The sequence below is a fragment of the Manis javanica genome, chromosome X (genome assembly GCF_040802235.1).
Source record: "Manis javanica isolate MJ-LG chromosome X, MJ_LKY, whole genome shotgun sequence".
NCBI classification, from domain to species: Eukaryota; Metazoa; Chordata; class Mammalia; order Pholidota; family Manidae; genus Manis; species Manis javanica.
Window position 1 is genome coordinate 32,988,352 of NC_133174.1, and position 24,597 is coordinate 33,012,948.

Here is a 24,597-nt window from a genome sequence, read left to right on the forward strand (position 1 = left end):
CGCCTTTAAAGCAGCAGGGCCAGTCCCAAAGAGAATCCTAAGTTCACAGGACTGATCAGCCTTAATGCCTGCGCAGCAAGGGTTAAAAAGAAAGGATCCACAGGCATCTGTGGTCCCCTCCCCCTGTTCCAAACCATTGCTGTGCCTTTTCACCTCTTGTCACCTCTGTTCAACTAGTATCCTGAAAGCAAGGAAAAGGTTGATTGATCCCTTTAAACTTGGGGCCCATACATTAATTCAGTCATTTATTAACTGCAAAATTCACCTTCTCAGCAAAAATTATTTGCTGCAACAGAGATGACACCAACTCCAATTCTCTCAGCACTACCTTTAAGGGGTAATCGACTCCACTAACCCTCCCTGGGCCTTTTGGGGTGGGGGAGGTTTCCGGATGTAGGGAGGCATCATTTAACATAACAAGAAACAATCTTCAGCAGGAGCACAGACTTTAGTTGTCTCATTTCTAAATCAATAAAGAGGCCATGGGTCAAACTGTGGTTGCTGTCTTTTGACTTCCCCTCCCCGGTGTCTGAAGACAGTTGTATGTTTCATATTTTACTGGAAAGTAAACCCTTAGGGTCTACTTGGAGGCTGGAAATCTATCCAGCTCCAGGGAGCATTGATGTGGTATGTTGCTTATCAAAGAAAAAGGCACATATCCCACTAGAGGACATGGACATCAGTGGCGAGTGTGTCGAAAGTAGTGCAAGACCAAGGCGTGGGACGGGATGAGCTTGCGGGATGAGCTTGCGTGAGGGGCTCCGGCAGAGGAGGCTTTCTACTCAGCCCCTCCCCGTCCCCAAAAGGCCATTTAATGGTATGCAAATTAATGCATGATTGATTGCAGATCACTGATATTCAGATAGCATGTCAACAGAAGCCATTAATCTCTTACCACGTTGTGGTTCAAGGGATTTTCTTCCCTTAGTTCCAGTCTGGCCTTTGAAGCGTCACCATCATTTACAGGAATTTTCCTATTTAAAAGGATATACCAACTTCATGAAAGCATTCCTCACTTAATCCATCTTTCAGAGATCGCCCCAGAACACACCAGTTTCTATGAACTCCCTTTTTCGAACGGCCCTTAAATTCCTACCCAATGGCGCACATTGAAAGTTGTCCCCAAATGGTGATTTAACTGGACTGGGAAAAATGAAGGAAAGGCTGGGCAATGGGGACCTGAAATCACAAATATGTCCCTCAGTTGGGTAAGGCAGAAATCAAGCACAGCCACTTCCAAGCAACCTTCTCTAGAGAGGCCAAGAAGACCCATCTGAGTTCTGCTATCCTAACTGACTCTTTGAAGTTCTAAGTGAGGATAGACATTAAGTGGTACAATGGTCAAAGACTAAAGTGGGGACACAAGGCTGGATCTACAGGCTGGCCACATCAATCACTTCTGAATTACCAATGAGGGCAGGCTTTCAAAACTTTTCCCCAAAGTTGGGTACCATGTGCTATGAAACTGGTTTCCATGGTGATAATGAAGTCATATTTGAGTGCCTTTATCAAAATGATGGGGGATACGCACTAACATCATACAAACGTCAGCTGTTCCAGGCTCTAGAGAAAGCAGCACATCTATGCCAGGCTGCTGAGGCTGCCCTGGGACTTGTTATCAGAGAGCATCGATAAAGAAAGCACTTGATGCCAACTTCCAAATCCCCAGGAAAAAAATCGCTGACAAGGAGAGGGAAGTTTCATCATTACCTCAAAGAGCAGCTTCAATCATCTACTGCTTAGCTGCCTCTACCCCAGACTCCAAAATTACTGACTTAAGAAGCATAACAGAGCTGTTGGATGACTGAAACCAGGACAATGGCCTCACCAAAAATACAGCAGAGACAACAAGAAACTGTGGGCTTACATGAAGGAAAGGGTGGTTATCTGCCCATTTATTACTGAGCAAACTATTTGTTTTAAAAGCACATCGAACACTGATCCACCTGGGCCCACACTCCTGACATTTAGAGTTAAAGCAGCATATAGACTGGGATTAATTCCCCTTCATAAATATGAAATAATAAATTAAGGACGAAAGTGCACTGAAAGGCCGCTTTAGGGGCTAATCTTTTAAAGGGCGGCAATGCTTCGCTGAGCCGGGTTTGCCTGTTAAAACTGTAAATCAAGGGCCGCCAGCTAGGCAGGAGATCTTTCTCCCCAACCCTTTTTGGGCCCACTCTGTCTGTGAGAAGGTGAGGGGGGCTTTAGCACAGGCTCAGCTCAGTAGCATGGGGAGAGGAGGCGACAGGGACACAGACACCCACTCTTTCCCCAGGCCTCAGCCAGACAGGCACATTCACCTGTCTTCGTTGATTCCACACATGCGGACCCTCTCACTGTTCATCCAGCTGTGAACGTTCCCATACAGGGGGGTTGCTGAAAGCATGTCGTCTTCTGGGATGGCAGCTTTTCCTTAAGCGCCTAGTCTGTTTTTAAAAAAAAAAAAAAAAAAAAAAAAAAGAATCCCAGGAGGTTTAATAAAGAGCCAGACAGTGAACGAAAGAAGCCCTCTTTCTAGGCAATTCATGCAGAACAGACTCAGGAAGGCAGACCTGTGCTCAACGTTCTACAGATGTCCAGGAGCAAAGGAACACACTTAACCCGGAGGTACAAGGGAACTATGACTTTCCAGGCAGGAGGCACTGGAGGCAGACACAGGGTTAAAGCGCTGCACCTGGGTGCCAAGAAAGCACAGCACATGTCACCCTGTCCCCTGCCCCCCTATCCCCCTACCCTTTCCCAGTCTTTGGAGACACCACACTTGAAAGTGCATGGTGCTGGATCCCAAGGAGCCACACACCAATCCTTGCAGCTGAAAGGATCGGAGTGGTGAAGGTACAACAGTCAGGTAGAGCAGCTCAAACTGATGCATTTCCAGGGCTGAGGTGTGTACAATATACAGATCGTGGGTTAAAAGGAGTTGGTGGGGTGGTGTGCCACCCCACCTGAGCCCTAGATTAGATTAAGCACTGAACCTGGGTGGTTTGGCCTGGGAGCTGGAAAGGTAGGCTGAGTAATTCAGTGATGCCTGCTCGCTGGGGACAAGAAATCATTAGTGAGCGCAGAAGTCTTAGCAGCCCAGGCTGCTGTGCTATGAGCCGCGGGCACACTGGGAGTGGTCAAAAGCCACCCATTTCCCACCCACAGAGAGGGGGAGGCTGCTGAGGAAGAGGAGAACAAGCACCTCTCCCCTCCCTTCCTTACCTTCCCTGCCCACCACCCCCACCAGATCACATTCTAGTTTGCTGCATGAGTGAAGGGTCAGAACAAGCTGCATTTTATTAACAGGATTATCACGGCGCGTGATTTATCCTCGTGCAGGATTTTAATTGCTCTTTGGAGGTTGAGCCGTTTCTTTTGACTGCGCTTCAGCCCATATCCCGCTGTTAAATGCTGGGTTAATAAGTAGGGGAGCCTTTAATGCCTGGGACCGATGGCCCTCGGCAATTCCCTGCTCACAAACACATCACAGTCTCCCTTGTCCAGGGCAGGCCCTGGCATCTTTAGATGAGACCCAAAACCAAGTGTGAAATCACTGGTGTGCAGATCTCAGAGGAACTTTTCTTTCTCCTCCCTCCCTCCCTCACACACCCACCCACACAGTTTCCGAAAGCCCAAATGTTCCCAAAGTCCACATGTTTCCTTTGTTAGCAGGAAAAAATATGCAAATGGTTGCTTTTACACTTTTGCACCCAGAACAGACTGCCAGGTTGGCTGGGTTAGAGGCACCAGGTCCAGGGACTCTTTCTGAGAGGAACCAAGGATGGGGGTGGGAGACCTAAATCCAAAAGCCAGGTTATCCTTCGGCATTTCTTTGTCCTAACTAGGTCTTTTGTCCACCAACATCCCCTGTGGGCCCCCTATACATAGAACACCGTCTGTTAATAAAGAGCCACACACACACAGACACACGGCACATAGTTAGAGCTCAACAAGGAAGCTGGACAAGGAGAGGAAGAGGCAGAAATCTCAGGGTTGCGACAGGCCTGGTGGGATTCTGAAGAAGCTATTTCTCTAGGAAGCACCTCTTTCTTTAGACAGACTGGGGTGTTTCCAATGGGCTACACTTTGGTGCTGTGAAAAGAGACTCGGGTGCTGAGGAAGGTTCTGGGGGCACTCCTGGGCTTTTCTTCCATCTTCCAAATACACAAATCAAGTTGGGGGAAGGCCACCAGTAGCGCAGGGCCCACAGGCACATTCAACTGAGTATCCCTCCCTAAACTCTGCCACCCCTTCTAACAAAATGAAGACATTCTGGGTGACATTCTGGGTGGCCCAACATTGGTGGAACCACACCGATTGGTGCAAGAGTCATGGTTACAGGCTACTGCACTGTGCCATGCCATCCCCTTGCTGTGTGCCATGAGGATATATCAGGAGCAAAAGGGTCACTTAACCAAACACCTAAGAAAAGGACGAGGGAAGAAGAAAGCATGTGGCTACCACACTTCAATGTTCTGGTGGCCCAGGATTCAAAACTGGCCTTCCCTTAAGCGAGCTGCCTCCTACACACCACACCTCCTTTAGTTGGCCCCAGTGACAAGGACCTCTGGGGCTGCTGAAGAAATAGGAAAGATGCTGCCTCAATCATCTTACTGAGCCTCGTCTTCCCCAAGAGCACCAGGAGCCCCCTTCCCTTGAAAGGTGTTTTCTTTAAAAGGGCACCTTAGACTTAGCAGAAAGGTGGGTGCAGTTTAGAGACATATGGGGAGCACTAGGTGCTTTCAAAGCTTCCCCCCATTTTCCAGGGCTGGTCCTATGGGGTTTTCAATATTAATGCCACCCAGACAAATGACACCGGGTGTAGGAATGAAGTGTTCTCACATGCACAGGCCTCCGTTGGAGTTTCGAGGCCAGAGTTTGTGGTTCAGTGCTATTGGGGCTGGGGGTGAGGGTGGGCAGGACAGGGCTGAAAACAACGACGCAAATGGGTGGGGTATGTTGTTAGGTCCCAGTGACTATACACACATACACACTTACAATCTTTAGCTGCCCCATGAACTTTTTGTGAACTGTTTAAAAGTGGAGGTCTGTTGAACAAACAGTGGCGCCACTGCCAGCCATAATTTCATTGCAACAAGCTAAAGACTTTTAACTCTTCAGGTTCCTGGCCAAAGATGAAGCTGAGTGGAAAGGACCAATGAGCTATGGCCCTGCCTGGCTGGAGCCCCTTCTCCAGGGTAACAGACATGAGCAGCCCAAATCCCCAGCAAAGGTCATACTGCCGACCCCCATGCCATTATTTAAGAATGGGGAACCCCCTCCCCCATCTCTCTGGGATGCAGAACTTAAGGAGGCCTTGGGGTAAGAAACAAAGACTGAGAGGCAGAGATACAGCGATGCTCATCTCACTCCACTTCTAGAAGCAGCTGTGGAAACAGTCAGGGTCTTTTTTTTTTTTTACCTCTAAGGAAATGCTTCAAAACTGACTTCACTGACCCTTGGCTGTGGGACATGGTGAGGGCAAATGACGTGATTTAGATGACAGAGTAGGCACTTTACTGCTACATGGTAAGAGGCTCATCTGCCCTTATTTCTCAATGTCCCCCCACCTTTTCTTCCACACTCAGGCTATGCTTCTAGAAGTGCCAAGATGTGTGAAGTCACTCATGAAAAGCACTTTACAAGCACCAACCTGCTTCCAGTGTGAGCTGCTAAGCTACACCTTGGCTCTGGGATTTAACCCTTTTTTCCAGCAGTAGAGGGAAGCAGCCAAGGAGGCAGGACAGGGATAAAGAAAGAAGATGGCTCAGAGAAAAGGTCAGACAGGGAGACTGAGAAGAGTCTGATTTCTAAAGCACAGGCTGGGAATTGTAGTGGCTGCCTCCTGGAACACCCAGTTCCAGGGAGAGACCTGCCTTGTAAAATGCAGACAATCACTGAGTGGACTCCAGTTCTTGCCTGGCAGTAATAAAAAGCACAGGAGAGCTTGGGTCTCCCTCGACAGGCTTGGGCTCTGGAAGCCCAGGATTATGATTAGAGTACCTGGGCTTGGCCTGGACTGGGTGCAAGGGCCTGATTGGTAGAAAGACATGATGAGAGGGACCAAAATTAGGAACTGTCATTCCTGGGAAGCTGCCCTGTTACAAAACATGAGGGGGCACAGGGTCCTGAGCAGAACCCACCACCACAATTTTGCTGACTCCTGCCTCGAAGATACCATTGTGGAAAAGGAGAGAAAGTCTGTTTTTCTTTAAAGGTGATTTGCCCTGGCAGACAACAAACATCAAGTTGAAAGGAAGCAGCAGTGGCCATGAGGCTGGGATGAGTGAAGGGAGGGGAAGCAGCACAGGCTACTCTTCATACCTCTCCTTTCTCTCCACTCAGCTCCTCCTGGCACCAGGCCACTTTCCCCTGCCTCCGCCCTTGAGGTGGCGATCAGTTCAAGTCTGCACATCACAGTAGTCAAGTGGCAGCAACAAAATGGAAAGCACCGTCACCCAACTCCCTGAACTCCCATGCTCCACACAGACACGAACGGGGCCCCTTCCTAGGATCTCTCTCATGAAGCACCCCTTGGCCCCACTTAACAGTTATCCAGTTAGTGGCCAAGGAGGTCTATGGGGCCTTCCTGCGCATCTGAGCAGGCACCAGGGATCCCAGCCAGTGTGCAGTGAGCTGGGGATCTCCTAGGGGAAGGGGTCTGTCTCACTGCATAGCTGGCTCTCGATGGAGAACATGCAAGGATGCAGTCACTGTCTCCACTCAGCTCCCACCCTCATCCACTGCCTATCCCTGGGCAGGTGGCTGAACCTCTACAACCTTGGTTCCCTCATCTGTAAATATTTGGCACCGTGTTTTCCAGAGAATTAACCTGCACTATGGACTTGAGTTTTGCCTGGCAATAGCTGCTACAGGCCCGGTTTAGCCCCACTAAACAGCATCTGACTCCCCTAAACGTACTGTGTAACCACCTCGGAATCACTGCACAGTTTCTTTGTGGCCATGGGAAGGCTGAAGTAGGGACACAGGGGGCCAGGCCAGGGAGGGGTGACCTTCAGCGGAGTTGTGTGAATTTCATCAAAGCCTAAAGCTAACCATGCGGGAGCCGTTCCTGGGTCTGCTCCAAGCGCAGACTGAGTCACCCACAGTAGCACTTCTCCACTGGTGTCAAGGAAGGAGTGGAGAGGTTCCTATTTTAGGATGGGGGGGAGGGGGCTGTGTGTGGGGAGCATTATGAGAGGAGACAGCTCTCCCGGATGTGCAGTACTGGGTCCTCCTAAGCTGCCTGAGAGAGAGAGAGAGTGTGTGTGTATAGCTGCCCGGGGAATGGAGTACCTCCAGGCTGTGCCCCCACCTCCCACATTGGGGCAGGACAGCAGGCTTCCAGGGGTGTAGCAGAGACAGGTCGTTGGCTCAGTCTTCCCTCCAAGAGTGGTGGAGGGGAGGAAGGTTGGGACAAGTAATCCAGCCTGCCTAGGCCATCTCTTGGCACACTCCATGCCATGCACATTGCCTCCAGAGGCGTCCCCACCCACGGCCCAAGTTTTGCATTAGTAACAGACTGAGCTTCGGAGCAGTGGGGGGGTGGGGGGTGGAAGAGGGCGAGAGGACGGGAAACTCGCACGGCCCTGACCTTTCAAACAAACAGAACCTTCCCTGCCTCCTCCCAGAGTGCCTGGGTCAGAACGGGATAGCCACTCGCTTTGGTCGGGGAGTGAACTTGGCCTGCGGAGGTGGAGGCAGCGGCCAGGGAGAGGCGCCCCCTCCCCCTGCCTCAGCCCGGAGCGCGATCGGTCGGCAACAAAGGGATTTTCTCTCCCACTACACACACCCGTGCTGCTCGGGCTCTCCGGCCCCTCCTTGCGGCTCCGCCACCGCCAAGGTCCCTGCGCCGGGCCTTCCAGGAACTCCAGCTCTCTGGGAGGCCGCCCGACCTCCGCAGTCCCCGGACCCTAGCTAACCCTGCGGCCCACGCGCTCCTCTGTGGTGCCCCCTCCTCCATCGCGTCCCGAGTCTCTGCCGCACCTTCTGTCCCCACCACTGACTCTTTTGACAAAAATGAACTTTCGGTGGGCCTATGGAGAACCCATGATACGCTGCACAGCCCAACCGGGTAATGGGTATTGCAGACCCCTCCCGGCCATCATCCCGGGCTCCCTTCCAACCAGACTGGAGTGTTACTCTCTGTGGACGCCCCCGCCAAAGATGCAAACCAAGTGCAGCCAACTATAAAGAAGGCGTGCGTTCGGAAGGCGGGACACCGGGAAGAATCCACCGGGGGAGCAGCTGCCTGCCACGCACTCCCCACTAAAGGCAGAGCCATAGCCTCGAGGCAACTCATGAACCAACATCAGACACTTCCCCTCCCTACGGCCCCATCCCCCCTACCCCCCTACCCCCCCAGTTGCCGGCCAGGCCGCTTTTTGCTCCTTTCACTTTCTTTCATGGTTGTGCCACACAGAACCACGTGTGTAAGCAAGAGGGGGCCCATTTGTAAGCTGGTATCCCTCAACAGAAGGCAGCCCAGGACAGGAAACATAGGTTGAGTGCAATCAGCCACCCTTACTCCCACTTTTTCCTCTCCTCAAAACCCCACACACCCCCTTGTGTCTAGTCCCTGCAGAGCTGGGGGTCCCTTCCCACTTGGGGTCTACACAACCTGGGGGGCAATGCAATGCAGTCTCCACCAGGGCTTTGCAAGAATAAACTGCACTTTGTGCAGCACCCCCCAAAGGAACAAGCTATACCATAAGGCTGTTAACAGCTATCATTAGTATATGCAAGAAGCACAAAGGAACTTTTTACAAGTAAGAGATGCATAATACACAGGGTCCTGTGATGTGCACCCTGGTTCCCTGCTGATTGTGTGCTGCCTGGGAGTCCTGGGAATGCTGGGGTGAGGGTCAGAGTTGGAGAAGGGCTCCCACTTTCTTTGCAAGTAACAATAGGAACCCCCGTCTGCTACTCAATCTTGGAACTCGCAACACCCCAAACAAAGCTGTGAAACAACTGCGGTATACATGGGGACCTATGAATTTTTGTAGCTGTTCAGAGCTTAATTACTCCTCCTTGATCTGTAGGACTAGACACGACACCACCAAGGTTAAAATGCCCCGAACAGCGCCGAGCAGATGTGAGCGAGCTGGCAGACGCGCAAATGAGGCCTGCCTCGGAGCTCGATAACAAGTGACTAATACATTGCATATCGTTGAAAGAAAATTATTTTTCTCTAATTTGCATTTGCTTGGGGGGAAAAAAGCCAACCAGAGTCCCTCTTCACAAGCACAAGTCTAATCCTGGAAATACAGCCCGGCTGCTTTAAGAGAGCTGGAAGGAGGGAAAGACTGCCAGTGTTTTGGCGTTGCAGGCTTGTTTATCTTTCCGCCTTTCCTCCAAGGCGAAACTCGTTTTGCAAGCAACATTCCTACAGAAAATGGCACACGTCATAAAAAGAGACCAATTTATAGAACTGGCACCGAAGTTCATGTATCACTCCAGAAGCATCTCCCAGCTCCTGACTAGGGAACCCAACTAGATGTAGAAGTCCATGTTAGCACTCAAGAGAGGGTAGACTGGGGCTTGGGCAGGGGCAGGGGCAGGGCCCCCCAACCCCCTCAATGAAATCAATCTGCAGATATCCTGTAGGCTGTACATCCAGAGCCCAAAGTTACATTGGACAGGATACAGAATTAAGCCAGCTCTCTAAAAAATACCCAGGGGCCAGGGCTGCGAAGATTTCAGCCTTGGGATGGGGGTGGCAGGACGCACAATTTCAACACCTTTCTGGCCCTCCTGGCCAGCCATGCATCTCCAGGACTGGCTGAGTGGGTGACTGCTGCCACCAACTCCTCTCTGTCCTGTCCTGGCACCTCCTCCCTGCAGTGGCTGGCAGGGGACCAGGAACTCAGGCACCCCATGGCTGTGGGCATCTAGTTGATTATTAAGTCACAGAGTGGGTGGTGCTGTGGGCAGACCTCAGGACTGCACCTTTGTGTCCTGTAGCTGAAGGTACGTGCACTTCTGAAAACATGAAGGCTTGGGAGGGAAGGCTAAGGGATGCGGGTCATCACAAGCCAATTTGTACTCCCCCCCCACCCAAAACACATCCGTTTGGGTCCTGAACCTACACACTGGTGTTCCCAATCTGCAAAACAGTGCCTCAGTGCACAGAACATATAGCACCCACCTGTCCAACTAGTCTGAATAACAGAGCCATTTCAGAGGGGGAACAACGGCCTTCAGAGCCTCTGCAATTTCCAGAAAGTCTTCAGTTAATAATACATTCTTTTCCAACAAGCTTGTGCTGGGCTCAAAGTTATTTTCTCAAATCTTTAAGACCCTGTCATGAGCAGCTGAGGACCCAGGCCTACAGATCCCGGCCAAACCCCTCCAGTGACACTCATGACCCCATGGGCCTCCTTCAGAGGCGTCTGCCTTCAAATTCCCTAAACCACAACACACAAACCGTCCTGGAGCTCCGTTCCAATCCTGGGAGCAATAAAGGTGTGTGTTGGGGGGGGTAGTTGAGGGGGTGGTGCTGCGGTGCTGCTGAGCTTTCTTTCATCTGAGGACGCTCTGGCCAGAAAGTGGCGGCCACCTCTGCAGCTCTCCACGGGCCTGCATAGTGCGCGCTTTGTGTAAGTGCCGAGGAGGCGCTGCGCTGCTCGTGCACCAACAGCTGTCACATTATTTGCACTCGCTGTAAACAGCCTTCACATTCCCCCTTTACCACATAGTTAAAGCCAGACTAACAATCCACAGTTAGAGATCAAACCAACAACAGCAGCATTGTGTCTGCCTTCGCACCAAGCCCAGCAGCTGGCAGGTTTCTCCGGAACAAGGGACCCCCCTCCCCCCACCCCTCCAGGCTCCAGCCAAAGCTAGCCAAGGCAGCATGCGTTTGTCGCTGCTGATTGTAAAAGCAAAAGAGCACAGCCATTTCGCAGAGATTTCTGCGTGGTTTATCAGCCAGCTCCCAGAGTTTTCTCCTGATAGCTTGGGGAAGCACACCTCCCCCCGGTTTTCTCAGCCAGGAATAAAGGTTGTTCAGACTCCCAGGGCTGGCTTCCATGCTCAGCAAAGCGGCTGGCCTGCCCTGGCCATGCTTGGGATCAGGGCAGGAGGTCTGCAGCTCCATGCCATGTCAGAAGCTGGGCAGTTCTGCTCATTCTGCAGCCCGCAGCCTAACAACTCCTATGTTTCAGAAATTGTCCAACTCCCTGAATACTTGCTGGTCGCCCCACTGATCAAAATGTCTCCTTTATGATTTTTGGTTAAGTCGAACATTTCCATAATCGTCATTATTAGCGCAAATTACACGCCTAATCGGTCCTTAAATAGATTTTAATTAAATAATCATACAAGGCTCATTTTATGACTTAAGAAAGGCATTACTTTTCGTTATAAACTTTCCACCAGGATGTAGAATAACGATAGTAGACAAATAGTTATTCTTTGAGAATCACCAGTAACTGTTGGGCAGAGTATCATGAAATACCCTGTTTCACCTTCTGGAATCAAAGCAGAGACCAGACATACCACATGTGCACAACTTCCTCCTAAGAAGGGAGAGGGGATTTTTTTCTCCAAACCATTACTTTCGTCTTCTTGTTGGGGCCAGTAGAAATAAACCCCAAATGGCTCCTTTTCCCTAACCATCTGAAGGGACTTCTCTAGTCAAGAAGTCTCTCCTAGAGACCACTGACCCCCACACCCATCCGTTTCCCACCCCTTAGGCTGCTGAGAGTCGCAGTGCAAAGCAGGCAGGCTGTGCTTGTTAAATGCTGTGTAAAATGCTGTTAATAAAATAATAAATACAAAGGATGGAGGCTGCTGGTTCCATGGGTGTTTTGACCGGAAATGCCTTGGCACTTGTCATGTGTTTATGAGAGGGCAGACAACTCCAGGATTTACATAGTTTGGACATTTCTGTACTTCATTTATTCTTTCCTAAATGACGTAGGCCTAGAGCTATTTCAAGTTTGCATTTGTACAGAACTGTTAAATGCCTAAGAGTTTCTCCAATTAAATCAAGTTTTAAACCAGACCAAAAGCTGTTACGTACATACTCCGATTCACCTCACTCCATCCTAGGCCTCTGTTGACAGACCCTCAACAACAATCCAGTCTTTGCTCTCCTCACCTTCACCACTCCCCCAATTCCCCCCTCCACACCCAGGCACCTAGGGCAAAAGTTAAAGTGTCTTCAGATTACAGGCAAGGCCCTGGCTACAAACTGTGGAAATCATGCCAGATAGGTGCATCCTGGCCATATGTATACCCTACCTCTAAAACAGTGAGCTAAGATGGGGGGAAAACTGCTGGCCTGGTAAAACCCACTGTTCACAAAACAATGTCAGCAAAGGCTGGAAGGCATTCTTTAGAGAGGGACCAGGGATTCATGCCTACTGAAGCTCTTTCAGCACAAAGGCTCTTAAGGGAAGAAGGGAAAAGGGGTGGGGGGGGGGGAAGGGAGGGCTTCTGTTTCAGAGTAGGCATCCCCTGAGAGTCAAGAACCAAGTGTAGCTTCAATCAAACACTGACTTCCCCTCTGGGAGTCGAGTAGGAAACCTGATCACAGTAGCTTACTACCGGCCTGGATCCATACAGGCCTGGTTTTCTTCTCATGCTAGTAATTTTTAAAAATACATATCGATATAAAAGAAGCAATCCCTGGCAGACTTTATTGAAAACCACACTGAGACCTCATAACATCCGGACTTAATCCCTATCAAACAAACCACAGCACCTCTGGCCTCTGCAGCAGGCCACCTCCCTCACCTCTTCCAACCAGGTCTCTCCCCTCTAGCCACTGCTGTTCCCTCCCCCCCAAAAAATGACAGGAAGACTTGCCAAGGAACACCTAGATACCAGTTCTGGAATCAATTCCTAGCCATTTAATGATCCTATACTGGGGGGAGGGGGGAATCCCAAGTTCTGTCATATGGAATCCTTTAAAAGGCAGAATGAGTTAAGAGGTGTAACAAGGGAAAGAGGCACCCACGGCAGCAGATCTGGAGGAATATCCTTGGGAATACCCTTGAAGGGGAATTCAACCTGCGTTGTTGGTCCCTGCGACACTGGCCTAAGAACATCTCAGGGGCAGCAAGGAATGGAAGAACAACCTATAGGAACAAGATCAGGCATTCAAAGCCATTACTAATCCTTGGGGCCTACTGTGTGACAAGTACTCCTCTTTGATCCTAAAGGTAGATAATTATTCCCAGTCTTACAAATGAAGAAACTTAGTAAGGCTCAGAGGCCATAAATAACTTGCCCCCAAGGTCACACAGCTAGTAAAAATGGGCCACGGTCAAACTCAGTCCTGGAGTTGCGGAGAGGAGCCAATTATTGGTCTAACTGCGCCATTTGAAATCCCCTCTAGAAGTTCAGAAGGCTTCCTTAGACCATGTACTCGAGTACACCTATGTAGTCCAGTCCACAGGGAGCTTGAAACCCAGTTTCTCCCACACCCAATAATCTCCTGGTCCATTGTCTCCCAATTTCCCCCAACATCCTACACACCTTCCTAAACTGTAATACTCTGGTGTGAGGCCAGGACTCCTGGCAATACTCCCCTCTCCTCTCCTCCAGGAGCACAGAATAGGCAGGGGGTAGGTGGGTCACTACTCTCAGGTCTCTGTAAACAGTGCTGACTCCTGGTACAAGAACTAAGCTTGCCACCCTAGTTTTGCCACGTAAAGCAATAATCAAATTATCTAAATGGAGAAAAAGCCCTTCAGAAAGAGTGCCTACACCTAGGTACCTTTCCTAGAGTTATAATGAAAAAACTCCAAGGATCAAAGGGTGAGGAAGGGAAATAAGAGGGAAATGGCTTGAGAGATCTACTGGACCCCCAAGGGTCCCCACAAAAAACAAAGCCCCAAGAAAAGGCGGGGTGGGGGGCAGCAGTGGTTATCTTTCCTTCTCCCAATTTCTTGTCCCAAAAGCAGGCGTTGGCACCCAACATCCCCTTCCCACCCCATCCCCAATTTCAAGTCTGCCCTGGGCTTTCAAATGCTCCGGGAAATACCCATACCCGATGCCACAGGATCCACTGCTAAGGGCCGTTTGCAGCTCCGTGGGGACGAAAAAGGGGGGCAGGGGCACCGGATACTCGGCAGCCCCTGCGGGTCCGGCCCCGGATGTGCAAAATGGCTCCAGGAGTGATGTGCAGGCAAGGGGTTTGGCAGCGGGAGGGACTGAGGTGATGGCAGAGCCTGGTCCACACCCCGCTAGCCAGCCGAATACGCCCCCGCGGCACGGCCGCCCCTGGCTCCTGGCCAGAGGCTTTCTCTCTGGATTTTTAAAAACTTTTCGGGGCTGGCGATCGGGTAGGGTTTTCAGCCCCAGCCCCCAGCTCCGTGCACGGCCTTAAAGCCTCCTGGGAGGCGACCCCATCCCAGGCACCGCGAGACCGCCGCCCAACAGACGCAACCACCGTCCCCCCACCCCCACCCCCCGCCCGCTCTTGGGCCACCTGGAGCGGGCGGCTTAGCAAAGCGATCGCCCTCGGGCGGAGACGCCAGCGGCGGTACACCTCTCAGCTTCCAACGGTCTGGGCCTGCCCGCGCCGCGCTTGCAGTGTGCCCAACAGTCGCACGCTCTGCAAAAAAGTATACTTGGGGAGAGGGGAGGGTTATAGCCTGATTTTTTCTCCTTCCCTAAACCTCACATGCAAGTTATGGGTGCTCCTGGCACGACTGAGAGCGATCGGGTAGAACAATAGAATGGGGGGTGCCGGAAACGAATAGAAGACCCTTATAACCCTCTCCTCCCGCTCTCAGTTACTATTAGTTATTAAAAGACTTCAGTGCCTTCGATGCAATAGTGCCTGTTTATAACTTTTACCCGCTGGGTCCCTAAACCTAAACAAGCCTCCCTCCTCACATTACAAAATCACTAGGGCAAAGATCCTCCCAAATCTGTGACCTCCCCGAAACTCTAGGGTCTTTTACCTGCTCGGCCCCAGGCAACCTGACCTGACTCACCCTCCCCACCCCCCCCCACTCCCTCAGTAGTTCCTCCGGTTTGCACCTAGACAATAAATTTAGTTTAATTTAGCTTCCGGTCTTTAATTTTAGCAGGTCTCCTTTTTGCATGCAAATCAATATGGCAATTACCATCTAAAAGCTCGCCCAGCCCCGGGTCAATGTAAATTGATCATTGTCCGCCTTCCACAAAATAACACCGGGAGTCTGTGGTGCATAATGAGATTATACTGGAAACTGTCTTTTAGATCACAAATTATATTTTATGCTGTCAGGATCTTCTAGCGGACTTCCCCGCTAGTCTAATCACAGGAAGCCGAGCCCATGGGTGCTGAGGGGCGATGATTGGTGGTGAGACATGGCCATAAAAAAACAGGTGAGGAACCCTATTTCTGAGACCCTCGAGTAGGGGTAGGCAGAGATGAGCTTGTGCTGGGAAAGGGGGCCTTCTACAAAAATACCGCGTTAAAGCATCGCTCATTAATTTCCATCAAACACAAAATCAGATATCCCTTCCGGAGGAGCACGTTGAAGGCAACGAGGGAAAGCCGTCGGGGCGGGCCAAGCGCTGGCAAGGAAGGCAGCTCGGCTACCACTGGGGCGGCCAGAGGAGGCCATCTACTCCTGCCCCAGCTGCTTCTCTACCTGGATGCCACAATCTAGGCCCTAGCAGCGCAGTCAGCTTTACAAACAGACGGGATCCTGCCGGACATGCACACTGGCGAAGCAGTCGGGGCGGGTCCTGGAGGACCTCGGCCTCCCCTCCCAGGATGGGGCGAGGCCCCAGTAGGCCCGAAGCGTGTGAGCGGGCGGCGGAGGCCTCCGAGAAAGAGGGTCCTCTCGCAGAGAACACCGCTCTCCCGCCCCTCTGCGGCCCCCAGGGCACGGGTGTGACCCGGGACCTAACAAAGGGCCTTTCTGAGTTCCTTTCGGTCTCCGGCGGCGCGCCGCGGCCTAAGTGGCCCCCAACCCAATGATGCCCGGCTGGGTCAGCCTGGCCCAGCGCCTCGAGGAAACCACTAAGGTGGCTTTGTGAGGGCTGCCGAGTTCCTGAGGACCGTCCTGGGGTTTGGGCTGTACGGCGGCCTGCGGGCCTCCCGCCCAGACCTGCCCCCGCGGGCTCCACCCGAGTGCGGGCTTCCCAATAAAAGCTGGAATTCCCAGCTGGGCTCAAGACAAAGAGGGACCGCGGCAAATTGAGGCCGTGGGCAAACCAAACCCTAGCCTATAGTATAAGTGTGTTTCTGGTGTCACAGAGACGCCTGCTAATCCACCCTGCGCAGGCTGTCCCTGCATGGTCTCTACTCCCAGGAAAAAGTGAAAGCATGGTCTCCTTTATTCCTTCCAGAGGCTGACCTTCACTTCTTTCGGTTCCGTTTATCAGTCCACTACAGAGCCTGTACCACCTTAGCAAACAGGAGGTAAAATTCACAATATCCACTCCTGACCTGAAGTGGAAAGCAATTCCTTTTTCCTCTACTGTCCACTCATTCAAGGTCAACTCAAATTCTCTTAAAGTCCTCCTACCTGCTCAACACATTCCCTTCTCCCTGGCTCTAGATGGGAAGAAACTATAGCCAGAAGTAATAGTAACTGAGGACTATCCACCCTTAGTGAGGCTGCCTTGCCCCCAGTTTCCTTCTTGACAAAGAAAGATGCGTTATTTCTCTATGTGTGTGCACATGTGGTTGTGTGGCCCACACTTCCGTGCCCATGACGTCTCACTCTACAGGAAAGTCGTCAGGCACTGAAGAGTTTTTGTCATGCAGCTTGTGTGTCTAAGCATGGATGTATGCATATGAATGCTTTTTGTGTTTCCAAGTGACCCTCTTCACACCTTTAAATGGGCTTTTGTCTCTGGAAAGCACTTACAGAAATTCTGCCCCAGTTTCCAGCTCAACAGTCTGGGATTTTCTCTTAGAATATCCTTATAGGTCCCTGCATTTGCATATCCATGTTTACATTCCTCTTGGCCAGTTCTTTATCTCTTATGTATCTCTTGTTCCATGTGGGCATTGGAGCCCAAGTGTCCCGATTTGTCTCAGCACATGTCATCCAGGCCTCACATCTTTATCTGAGCTTCCTGTCTAGCTTATAGGCCTCCCCTTTTACTTACATTCTTACTCTTGCCCATAATGTGGCTCACTCCCAGGCCAGACCAATATGGTTTGCAGTACAGATGTAACTAGAGGATCCCCTGGACCATAAACCCTAAAAAGGAGAGGACAGGGATGGAGACAGAGGCATGTTACTGGTGATTTATTTACATATAGAGTAACCCACGCACCAATTTCAACCTCTGGAATGAACCAGACCTATGTCTGCAGAGTCGTATTAAAATTTTAGACCAATTCAATATCAACCCCGTGTATGTGTATACAAATGATCAGTCTTGTGACATATCACTGTTCAACTCCTGTTCAGAGGCTGTCTCCCTGCACATATCTAACTCTCCACAAGTTCATGGTTAAAGTGTGTCTATTTATATACAAATCAAGGACCCCTTTGCTCTCTCCAATGCATACTTGTACAGATTGAACTAGCTAGCATTTCAGGCTGGGTCTCCATCTGCAGCAGTCTTGCTCAGAGGCCCCACCCTGCTACAGCTCAGAGCAGACCTCCCCATACCGGATTCTCTCCATTAATTCTCTCCGGGAACACTAAGGTCTACATCTGCATCTCCCAAACTCAGTTCCTTAAGTGAGGGTGCCCATTGTGTGTTCACACCACAACCACTGAGAAGTACCCAAAGTACATCATCTAGCAGCTGCATTTAGTTTGTCAAAGAATCAGCCCAATGTACCAGGACTTGAGTGAATACATATGAGAGGTAAACCCTTGGCCCCGATTCCCAGTCTCGCCCCCCCGGGAGGGCTACTAGGTCTCCAGGAATTTCTACTAGGCTCTATACACACACACACAAACCCATTACACTTTTCCATCGCCTTTAAAGGGTTAAGAGAAATCCTCGCAGCCGTCCTCCACCCAGCTCGCAGGGCCCGAAGGCTCGCTGGCTGCTCACGGGAGTCTGCCGCCGCCTCCGCGGCCCGCCCCCACCCCCCCCACTACCCCCCCCCCGTCCTTCAGTCGGGAGGGAGCCTGCACGCCTGTCTAGACCTATCTATCACACGTACACCAACAACACCCGCGAGAGCGCGGAGACCCTACCCATGTCCTCCTGCCTGCACGGTTCCCAGCGGACAGAACCTAGGGAGCGTGACCGCGCCTAAGGGGTGGGGTGAGAGCCTGCAGCCGCGGGCCGCCCGGAGCGCACCGCGGGTCCTTCCCGGCCCCTGGCGCTACCGCCAGCCCGACTGCCGGGACACAGTCACAGCTCTGCGCGCTGGGCAGTCCTATTTTTATCTTGTCTAATCCCAAACTGGGCGGGGAGCACAGGCGTCGTGCTTAGAGAACAAGAGATAGGCGAGGGAGGCGGGGAGGAGCAGCCAGGCGGCGACGCGAGCGAGTTAAAGACACAGTCGAGCCGACAGACAGACAGGAGGAAGAAAGAGCGGACTGCACGGGCCTCACGGCGCTGCATGCACCCAGCCGCCCGGCGAAGTTCCACTTGCCTCACCGCCGTCCCTCGCTGCCGGTCCCTCCCTATTTCCCACGAACGCTCTTCGCAGCTTGGGCCGCGGGGGGCCCGGCCTGTGTGGAAGAGAGGCCCGGCAGGCCCTGCGAAGGGCTGGAGAGAATCGCTAATGAGCTGTGCGGCCCATTGATCCGGAGAACACTTCCTAATTAACTCTCAGTCACCTACTGGTGACAGCGCCTGAAAGGACAGCGCTCGGGCCGTCCGAGCCCCAGCCCCGACCTGCCCGCCGAGCGCCTAGCGCCTGAACCCCGCGCACTGCCCCCGCAGCTACCCCAAGCATTCCCGGTTAGTGGTGGCGTATGCCGCACACTGAAGGCCAGCCTCGGATTAAACCCGGACTGCATATTAATCACCGCCATCTCCTCCCCTCCTTCCTCCACGCGGCGAAATCAAGCCCAAAATAAACACAAGAACGCACTGCCAAACCAAGACCAGATAACAGGTCCAGGGAGGGAAGGGGGTGGAGTGGGTAGGGTCGAGAAGCAGAGGTATTCTCCAAGTACCCACGTACACGGAGTCTTCAAGTCCGACAATTAAAATGCCTTTCACACAAGCAATTCTGTTGGCAAAACCGAATCCAGGACCTCGTAAGGATTGATTTCGGCTCGCGGTGTCCGTTTCCAGTGCCACAGGAAGTGTCAGATGGCTAGAAATACCGAAGTCTGCGTTCACCACCCACTACCTTCTGGGGTGGGCTATTTCCTCCCCGTTTTTACCCCCAGGACATTTTAAGGATTTTCCTCTAAGAGGTTACCCCTAGAACCAAATACCACTATCTCCCCTAGCCTTCTCTCAGAAAAAGGGAAAAAAATACCCCAACTAAAACCCTGAGTTGTCTAGTCTAGACATAGCGAAGCTGTGCGAATACCTATTTGAAGCGCGCTGGCTTCTTTATAAGGTTTGTTTTTAAATACACATAACCCTCCCCCTTCCTTCGCTCTTCCATTTCCCCAACCCCCACCCTTCAGACGCCGGCGGCGCGCGCCCTAGCGCTCGGGCACTCACAGCCTCCGGCTGGAGATCGCGGACTTTCTGGAAAAGATTCATTAAAAGCTAATTAAGCCTCGCCCGGCCTCGGCCAACGCGCGGCCAGACTCAGCCGTCTCAGAGACCCGGGGACGTGCCCACTCGAGAATGTGAACACCAGGAAGCCCGCCGGGACCACGCGTGCATCGAACCACCCCCTCCGCACACTGCGCCCCAGGGCTTGTTTCGTAAACACAAGGAGGACGTCGCCGCCGTCCAGAGCCCCGGAGTTGGCGGAGGCTCTGCAGCGCAGTCGCCCGCCTGCTCGGAGCGCAGGCCCCGCAGCGCCTCGCCCTCCCCGCCACAACGGAGGGTCGCGCCCGGTGCGCAAGTTCCTCTTTACCCTCAGCCTCTGCACCGCACGCCCTCTGAGTGGGACCAACTTCCTCCGGCCGCAGACTCACACACGCCCAATAGGGCTTCCCACCAGACTCCCCCGCTGCCCAGTGGAGGGCCCAGGTCTCGCCACCCCCCCCCCACCCTTCCTTCCCGCCGCGGCCCCCGCGCGTCCCCCCACCCCCACCCCTGGGGGCTCGTAACTTAAAACCAACCTCGCAAGAACCGGGCGAATCGGGGTGGGAGGAGGCGCGGATTATTTTAAAGGAATATTTACAAAACAAAGCGTCTGACCAGGCGGGCGGGCGGACTGGCCGAGTCGGAACCCCTCGCTCTGCTGGATTTCCTAGTAGTTCTTTTTTTTCTTCTTAAATCCACGTGATTCGCGCTCTGGGGCAAGCTAAGAAAAAAACCCGGGACTCCCCTCCCGAGTTGCGCGGCGCGGCGGAGGCAGGTCGAGGTCTGCACCGCCCGGGTCGTCCGCCACACACCCTCACGCACGCACGTCTTTCCACTAGGAGAAAGCGACCGGCCCCCGGAGAGGCGAGGCGAGGCGAGGCGAGGCGAGGAGGCGGCGGCGGCGGCTGGGGGTTTTTACAGTTCTTTCCCGAGTCGAAAAAGAAACCAGACGGGAACCCGCCGCCCTCCCCTTCCTGCTCACAACCTAACGCCGAGCTGAGCTTCCCAGCTTCCAGCCCAGCTCCCCCCGCCCCCTGCGCTCGACTTGCAGCGCTCGGCGGCGACCGCGCTCCCGCGCAGACACACACGGGCTGCAAACTTCCACTCCGCGAACTCCCTGCTCTCCTCCCAGTCCCCTGGGAAGCTGCAGGTCCCCCGCCGCGCGCCCCCCCGCCCGGTGCCCACGCAGGGCCGCTTATGTTGGCTGCATTTTAAATAACATAGGCATGAAATAAAAATGAAAGGGAGCAAAGCAGTCAAAGGGAAGCGCGAGAGAATCTGAGAAGCAACCCGTGGCGGGCGGGGCCCCGAGGGAGGGGGCTGGCTGCATCCCGCGGCGCGTCCGCCTTGCCCGCCAGTCAGCCCGCGCGGCCTCCCCGGCTTAGGGTGTTCGGTCACTGACCTGGTATCTCCGGCCGGGGAGTAAGCAGAGAGACTGCGATTCGGCGCTCTTAAGTACTCCCGCGCCCACCCCCAAGTAGAGTCGAGACGGCGAGGAGCAGCGAAAGGCGGTTGGGTGGGTGAGGAGAGGTGTGCGGGGTTGGAGGAAAGTGGGCTGGCGATGTTAGCAAGCGGATAAGGAGCTGGGCCACGGAAGCGCGGCGAGCAGCAAAGTTTGCCGTCCCCGGCTGCCCGCAGCCCGCCCGCAGCACCACGCTCTCTCTCCTCCCTCGCCGTCTGTTGCCAGCCGGCTGCACTCGGAGTCGGCCCCGCCGAGGGGTGGGCTCTGGGCCGGGTGGGGGCGGGGCGGGGCGGGCTCAAAGCCTCCGGGCAGGTGGCGACAGCCCCGCGCGATCCTCCGGGCTCCCGCGGCTGGGCCGGGCTCAGCCGGGCTCAGTAGCTCCCGCGCCGCCGCTGTTGCCGCCCGCGCTCGGGCAGGAGCCTCAGCGCCATGTTGACGGATCGCCGCGAGCGCCTGCTCGGGTTGGGTGTGTGTGTGAGAGTGTGTGTGTGTGTGTGTGTGAGTGCGTTGGCCAAGTCGTCCCTGAGCGGCGACAGCGCTGCTTGGGCTCCCCGCCCGGCGGCTCGCGGGCTCCCCCTCCGCAGCCGCCCGCCTCGCTCCCGCTCTCGACCGCGGTCTGGGCTCCGGCGCGCGTCTTCCCCGCAACCGCCGAGCTCTGCCCGCGTTCAGCGAGGAGCCTAGTTCTACCTCACCTTGCCGCTGGGAGCCCGGGCTCCGTCTGCCGCCGCACGCCGCGATCCCAACGCGTCCCCCCTCCCTGGTTCCCTCCTCTTCCTCCTCCCACTCCCTTTGCCCGCCCTCCCCCTCCCTCCCTCCCAGCAGCCGCCACCCCTCCCCCCGCAGGCGCAGCGCTCGGGCGACAGCCGCCCTCCCGCCGCCGCCGCCGCCTCCAGCTCTCGCAAGTTTGAGCTCCCCCAGCCTTCGCTCACCCTCCGCTGTGGCGCCTCGGCGGTTGGGTTTCGGAGGGGTGATTCCCCAGGAAAGGTTTGCCCGAGTTTCCCCAGCCGTCATCGATTCCTGGCCGGGCTCGTTTCACCTCTCTGGGTCCAAACCCAGGATCACTTGGGTAGCTCCCCACTCGCCCCTTGCGTTCCCCTCCCCCGCTTGGACCGAGTTGGCTGCGCACACCCAGCCTGGGCGCGCGTCCTGCGCAAGCCAGAGATCGGCTCGGGCGGCGGCGGCGGCGGCGGCGAAGGCTGCCCGCTGATCCAGAGCCGAGGGGTTGGGGGCGGCGGGGGCGGCTCTCCCCGCCGCGCGCCGAGACTCCCCTCGCTACCCAGAAGGCCAGTGGAGGACCGCAATTACCATAAAGCGCCTCGCACTCAGCTCAGCCAAAGCTGTCAAACCCCAGCGGCTACCGCCGCTGCCTCCTCTAGCCACCAGCGCTGCGCTCTCCCAGTCGCGCGTCTCCTCCAAGACCAAGGAGAGCCTGACGAGTGCGCGTCGGCGCTCACCACCACCCTGGGTCGCCCCTTCTTCCCGTAGTAGCCCTTTCCATTTCGGTGTCCAGAGCTACCATAAAACACCACCCGGGGCCACAGACGCCGTTCCGCCCCAACTCCGCGCCCGAGTTCCCCGGACGTTTCAATTGTGTGGGAATTGTTTGAAGAGGCAGCGAGGGGGTTGGGGGTGGAGGCTGCCCGTGGGGCACAGGGAAACGGAGGGGGGCGGCAGGAGAGCGGAGATCCGCCAGAACTTCTCCCCATCCGCGGGCATTTCACACGCTGCACCTTAGAGGGTTGGAGGTTCCTTCCTGGCCCCTCACACCGGCCTCGGGAGATTATCTCCCGCGTTTTATTTTCCTTAGCAGGGAGCAACTTTTGGCTTAGTACACCGTTCGCCCCATAAATTTCCACTCGGTAACGTCGTGCTGATCAGTGCTCGGCGGCCGCGTACAGCCTGCGCCCGCAGCAGTTCAATTGACACGTATTGAGCTTCTCCACCGCACCCAGCGCGGCGCTGGGCGCAGGGGTAGGGCGGGGGCAGGTAGGCCGGAGGAGGGAAGCGGAGAGGAGAGATTCCGGCCTCCCCGGGGCGCAGAGCCTCTAGGGCAAGCCGAGAAGCCCCAGTTCTCGAAGCTGGCGGGAAGGAGTAGGAGTGGGGGAGGGGTGTTCCGGCCTAACCGCACCCAGACCTCGAGGCCCGGACTTCGCGGCAAAAGGTGACCCCACTCGGCTGCACGCTAGGGTCTCTTTATGCTGGGGGTGAGGGAGTTTCTTTATGCCTAAGTACAAGGCTGGTGAAGGCTGGATGAGAGCATCAGTCCGAAATGGAGGTGGCCTGTAAATCCACACGGAAAGTTTTAAAATATCCTGGAGTGTCTCCATGCCAAAAATAATCAAAAGCATCTCAGGTTGATTACTAAGTCAAGGTCAAGGCCAAAATGAGTTCCAGCTAGCAGATCCCTTTTAAAAATTAGACAATACTGACTGCAGGACTAAGGGTTAGGTGCGATTTTATTTATTCTATCATAGTTCTCAGGACACAGTTATAAAAAGAGCCCCTTTCAAAGCAGAAGTGAAACATCTCTACCGTTTGAAACCCGAAACTTTGGGCAGAATTAAATCTTCATGCTCCAGAGCTGCTTATAACAACTGATGCAAAGGACAGGCAGGCAAGTGCCCACGAAAGCAGTGACTAGGCCTGCTGGGCCACCACCATTTCCAGTTCCAGGACCTGCGGATGCATAAGGAATGCATGCCTTTTTCCTTCTGGAGGTGGATGTCTCTGAAAGCTAACCCACACATTTTTTTAATCTCCGGTAACAAGCAGAAAGACACCTGGACTATTATGCTGTAAAGCTATTTTTTATAAAGACATTTTAGGGCCAGACATTAAAAGTTATTAGACTGAATGCATGCGAGTTACAGACACAGCTGGTGAAAAGGCCTCTGGTTGTGTGTTGCAGCAACATTTTCTTTTTGAAGCGACTCCTCTTATTCAAAACAAGTCTAAAATAACCGGGAAGGCTGAAGTTTGGTATTTGTGGGGAAATTTTCTGAACATGGTTCCAGGCAAGGAGGCCGCTGTGCCACTGTGGGCTGCATGGGAGAACTGGCCTGGGTGAGTACGGAGTCATGCCAGGCTCTTCCGGTTTGGTTAGGCCGCCACAGAGACCCTGGCCCTGCGCCAGGCCACCTTCTCTCCCCTGCTCATGACTCTCCAACTCTCCCCCTAGTCAGAGGCTTTATCTGGAGTTAAGAGTTGCATGTGACTGTCCATAACTTTTGGAAAATCCAGGAACCGAGTGAAAACATGAAGCCTGCTGCCTCTGGAGTCCTGTGGCCTCCCAGGGCTGCTGACAAAGGGGCCTGTTTGTCTAACTTTAAAAGTCCTAGAGTTAAAATGAATGGGGGTGGGAGGTGGGGGGTGGGGGCGGTGCTGTAAACTGGAAGGGGCCTAGAAGAGGGTTGACTGTGGGAGAAATTTGATGCTGGAGACAAACAGGCCACTAAATTCGCCTTTGACGTATTTTGCAGCGTTCACACACACACACACACACACACACACACCACGCAGGTTTTAAGGAGCTTCGCCTCCACTGTGGTATCGTTCTGCAT

At 53.8% G+C, this 24,597-nt stretch overlaps 1 protein-coding gene across 14 annotated transcripts in view; it reads right to left on the minus strand.

The window, feature by feature from the left end:
* The window catches only part of BCOR (BCL6 corepressor), a 108,787-nt gene that overhangs the window by 22,187 nt on the left and 62,003 nt on the right, over nucleotides 1–24,597 (minus strand). For 7 of the 14 annotated variants that reach the window (XM_073227876.1, XM_073227873.1, XM_017667470.3 and 4 more), the window contains exons 2-3: nucleotides 2,304–2,429; nucleotides 896–974 (exon numbers count right to left, since the gene is read on the minus strand). The exons of 1 other annotated variant lie outside the window; for it this stretch is intronic. In XM_073227876.1, the coding sequence (XP_073083977.1) occupies nucleotides 896–974; nucleotides 2,304–2,389 (165 nt within the window). In that variant the 5' untranslated portion in view covers nucleotides 2,390–2,429. Of the gene's footprint in view, nucleotides 1–895; nucleotides 975–2,303; nucleotides 2,430–20,111; nucleotides 20,131–20,190; nucleotides 20,726–20,977; nucleotides 21,694–21,729; nucleotides 21,802–21,966; nucleotides 22,108–24,597 lie in introns of those variants that run through there. 6 more of the 14 variants (XM_073227879.1, XM_073227875.1, XM_073227874.1 and 3 more) reach the window with 6 other exon arrangements.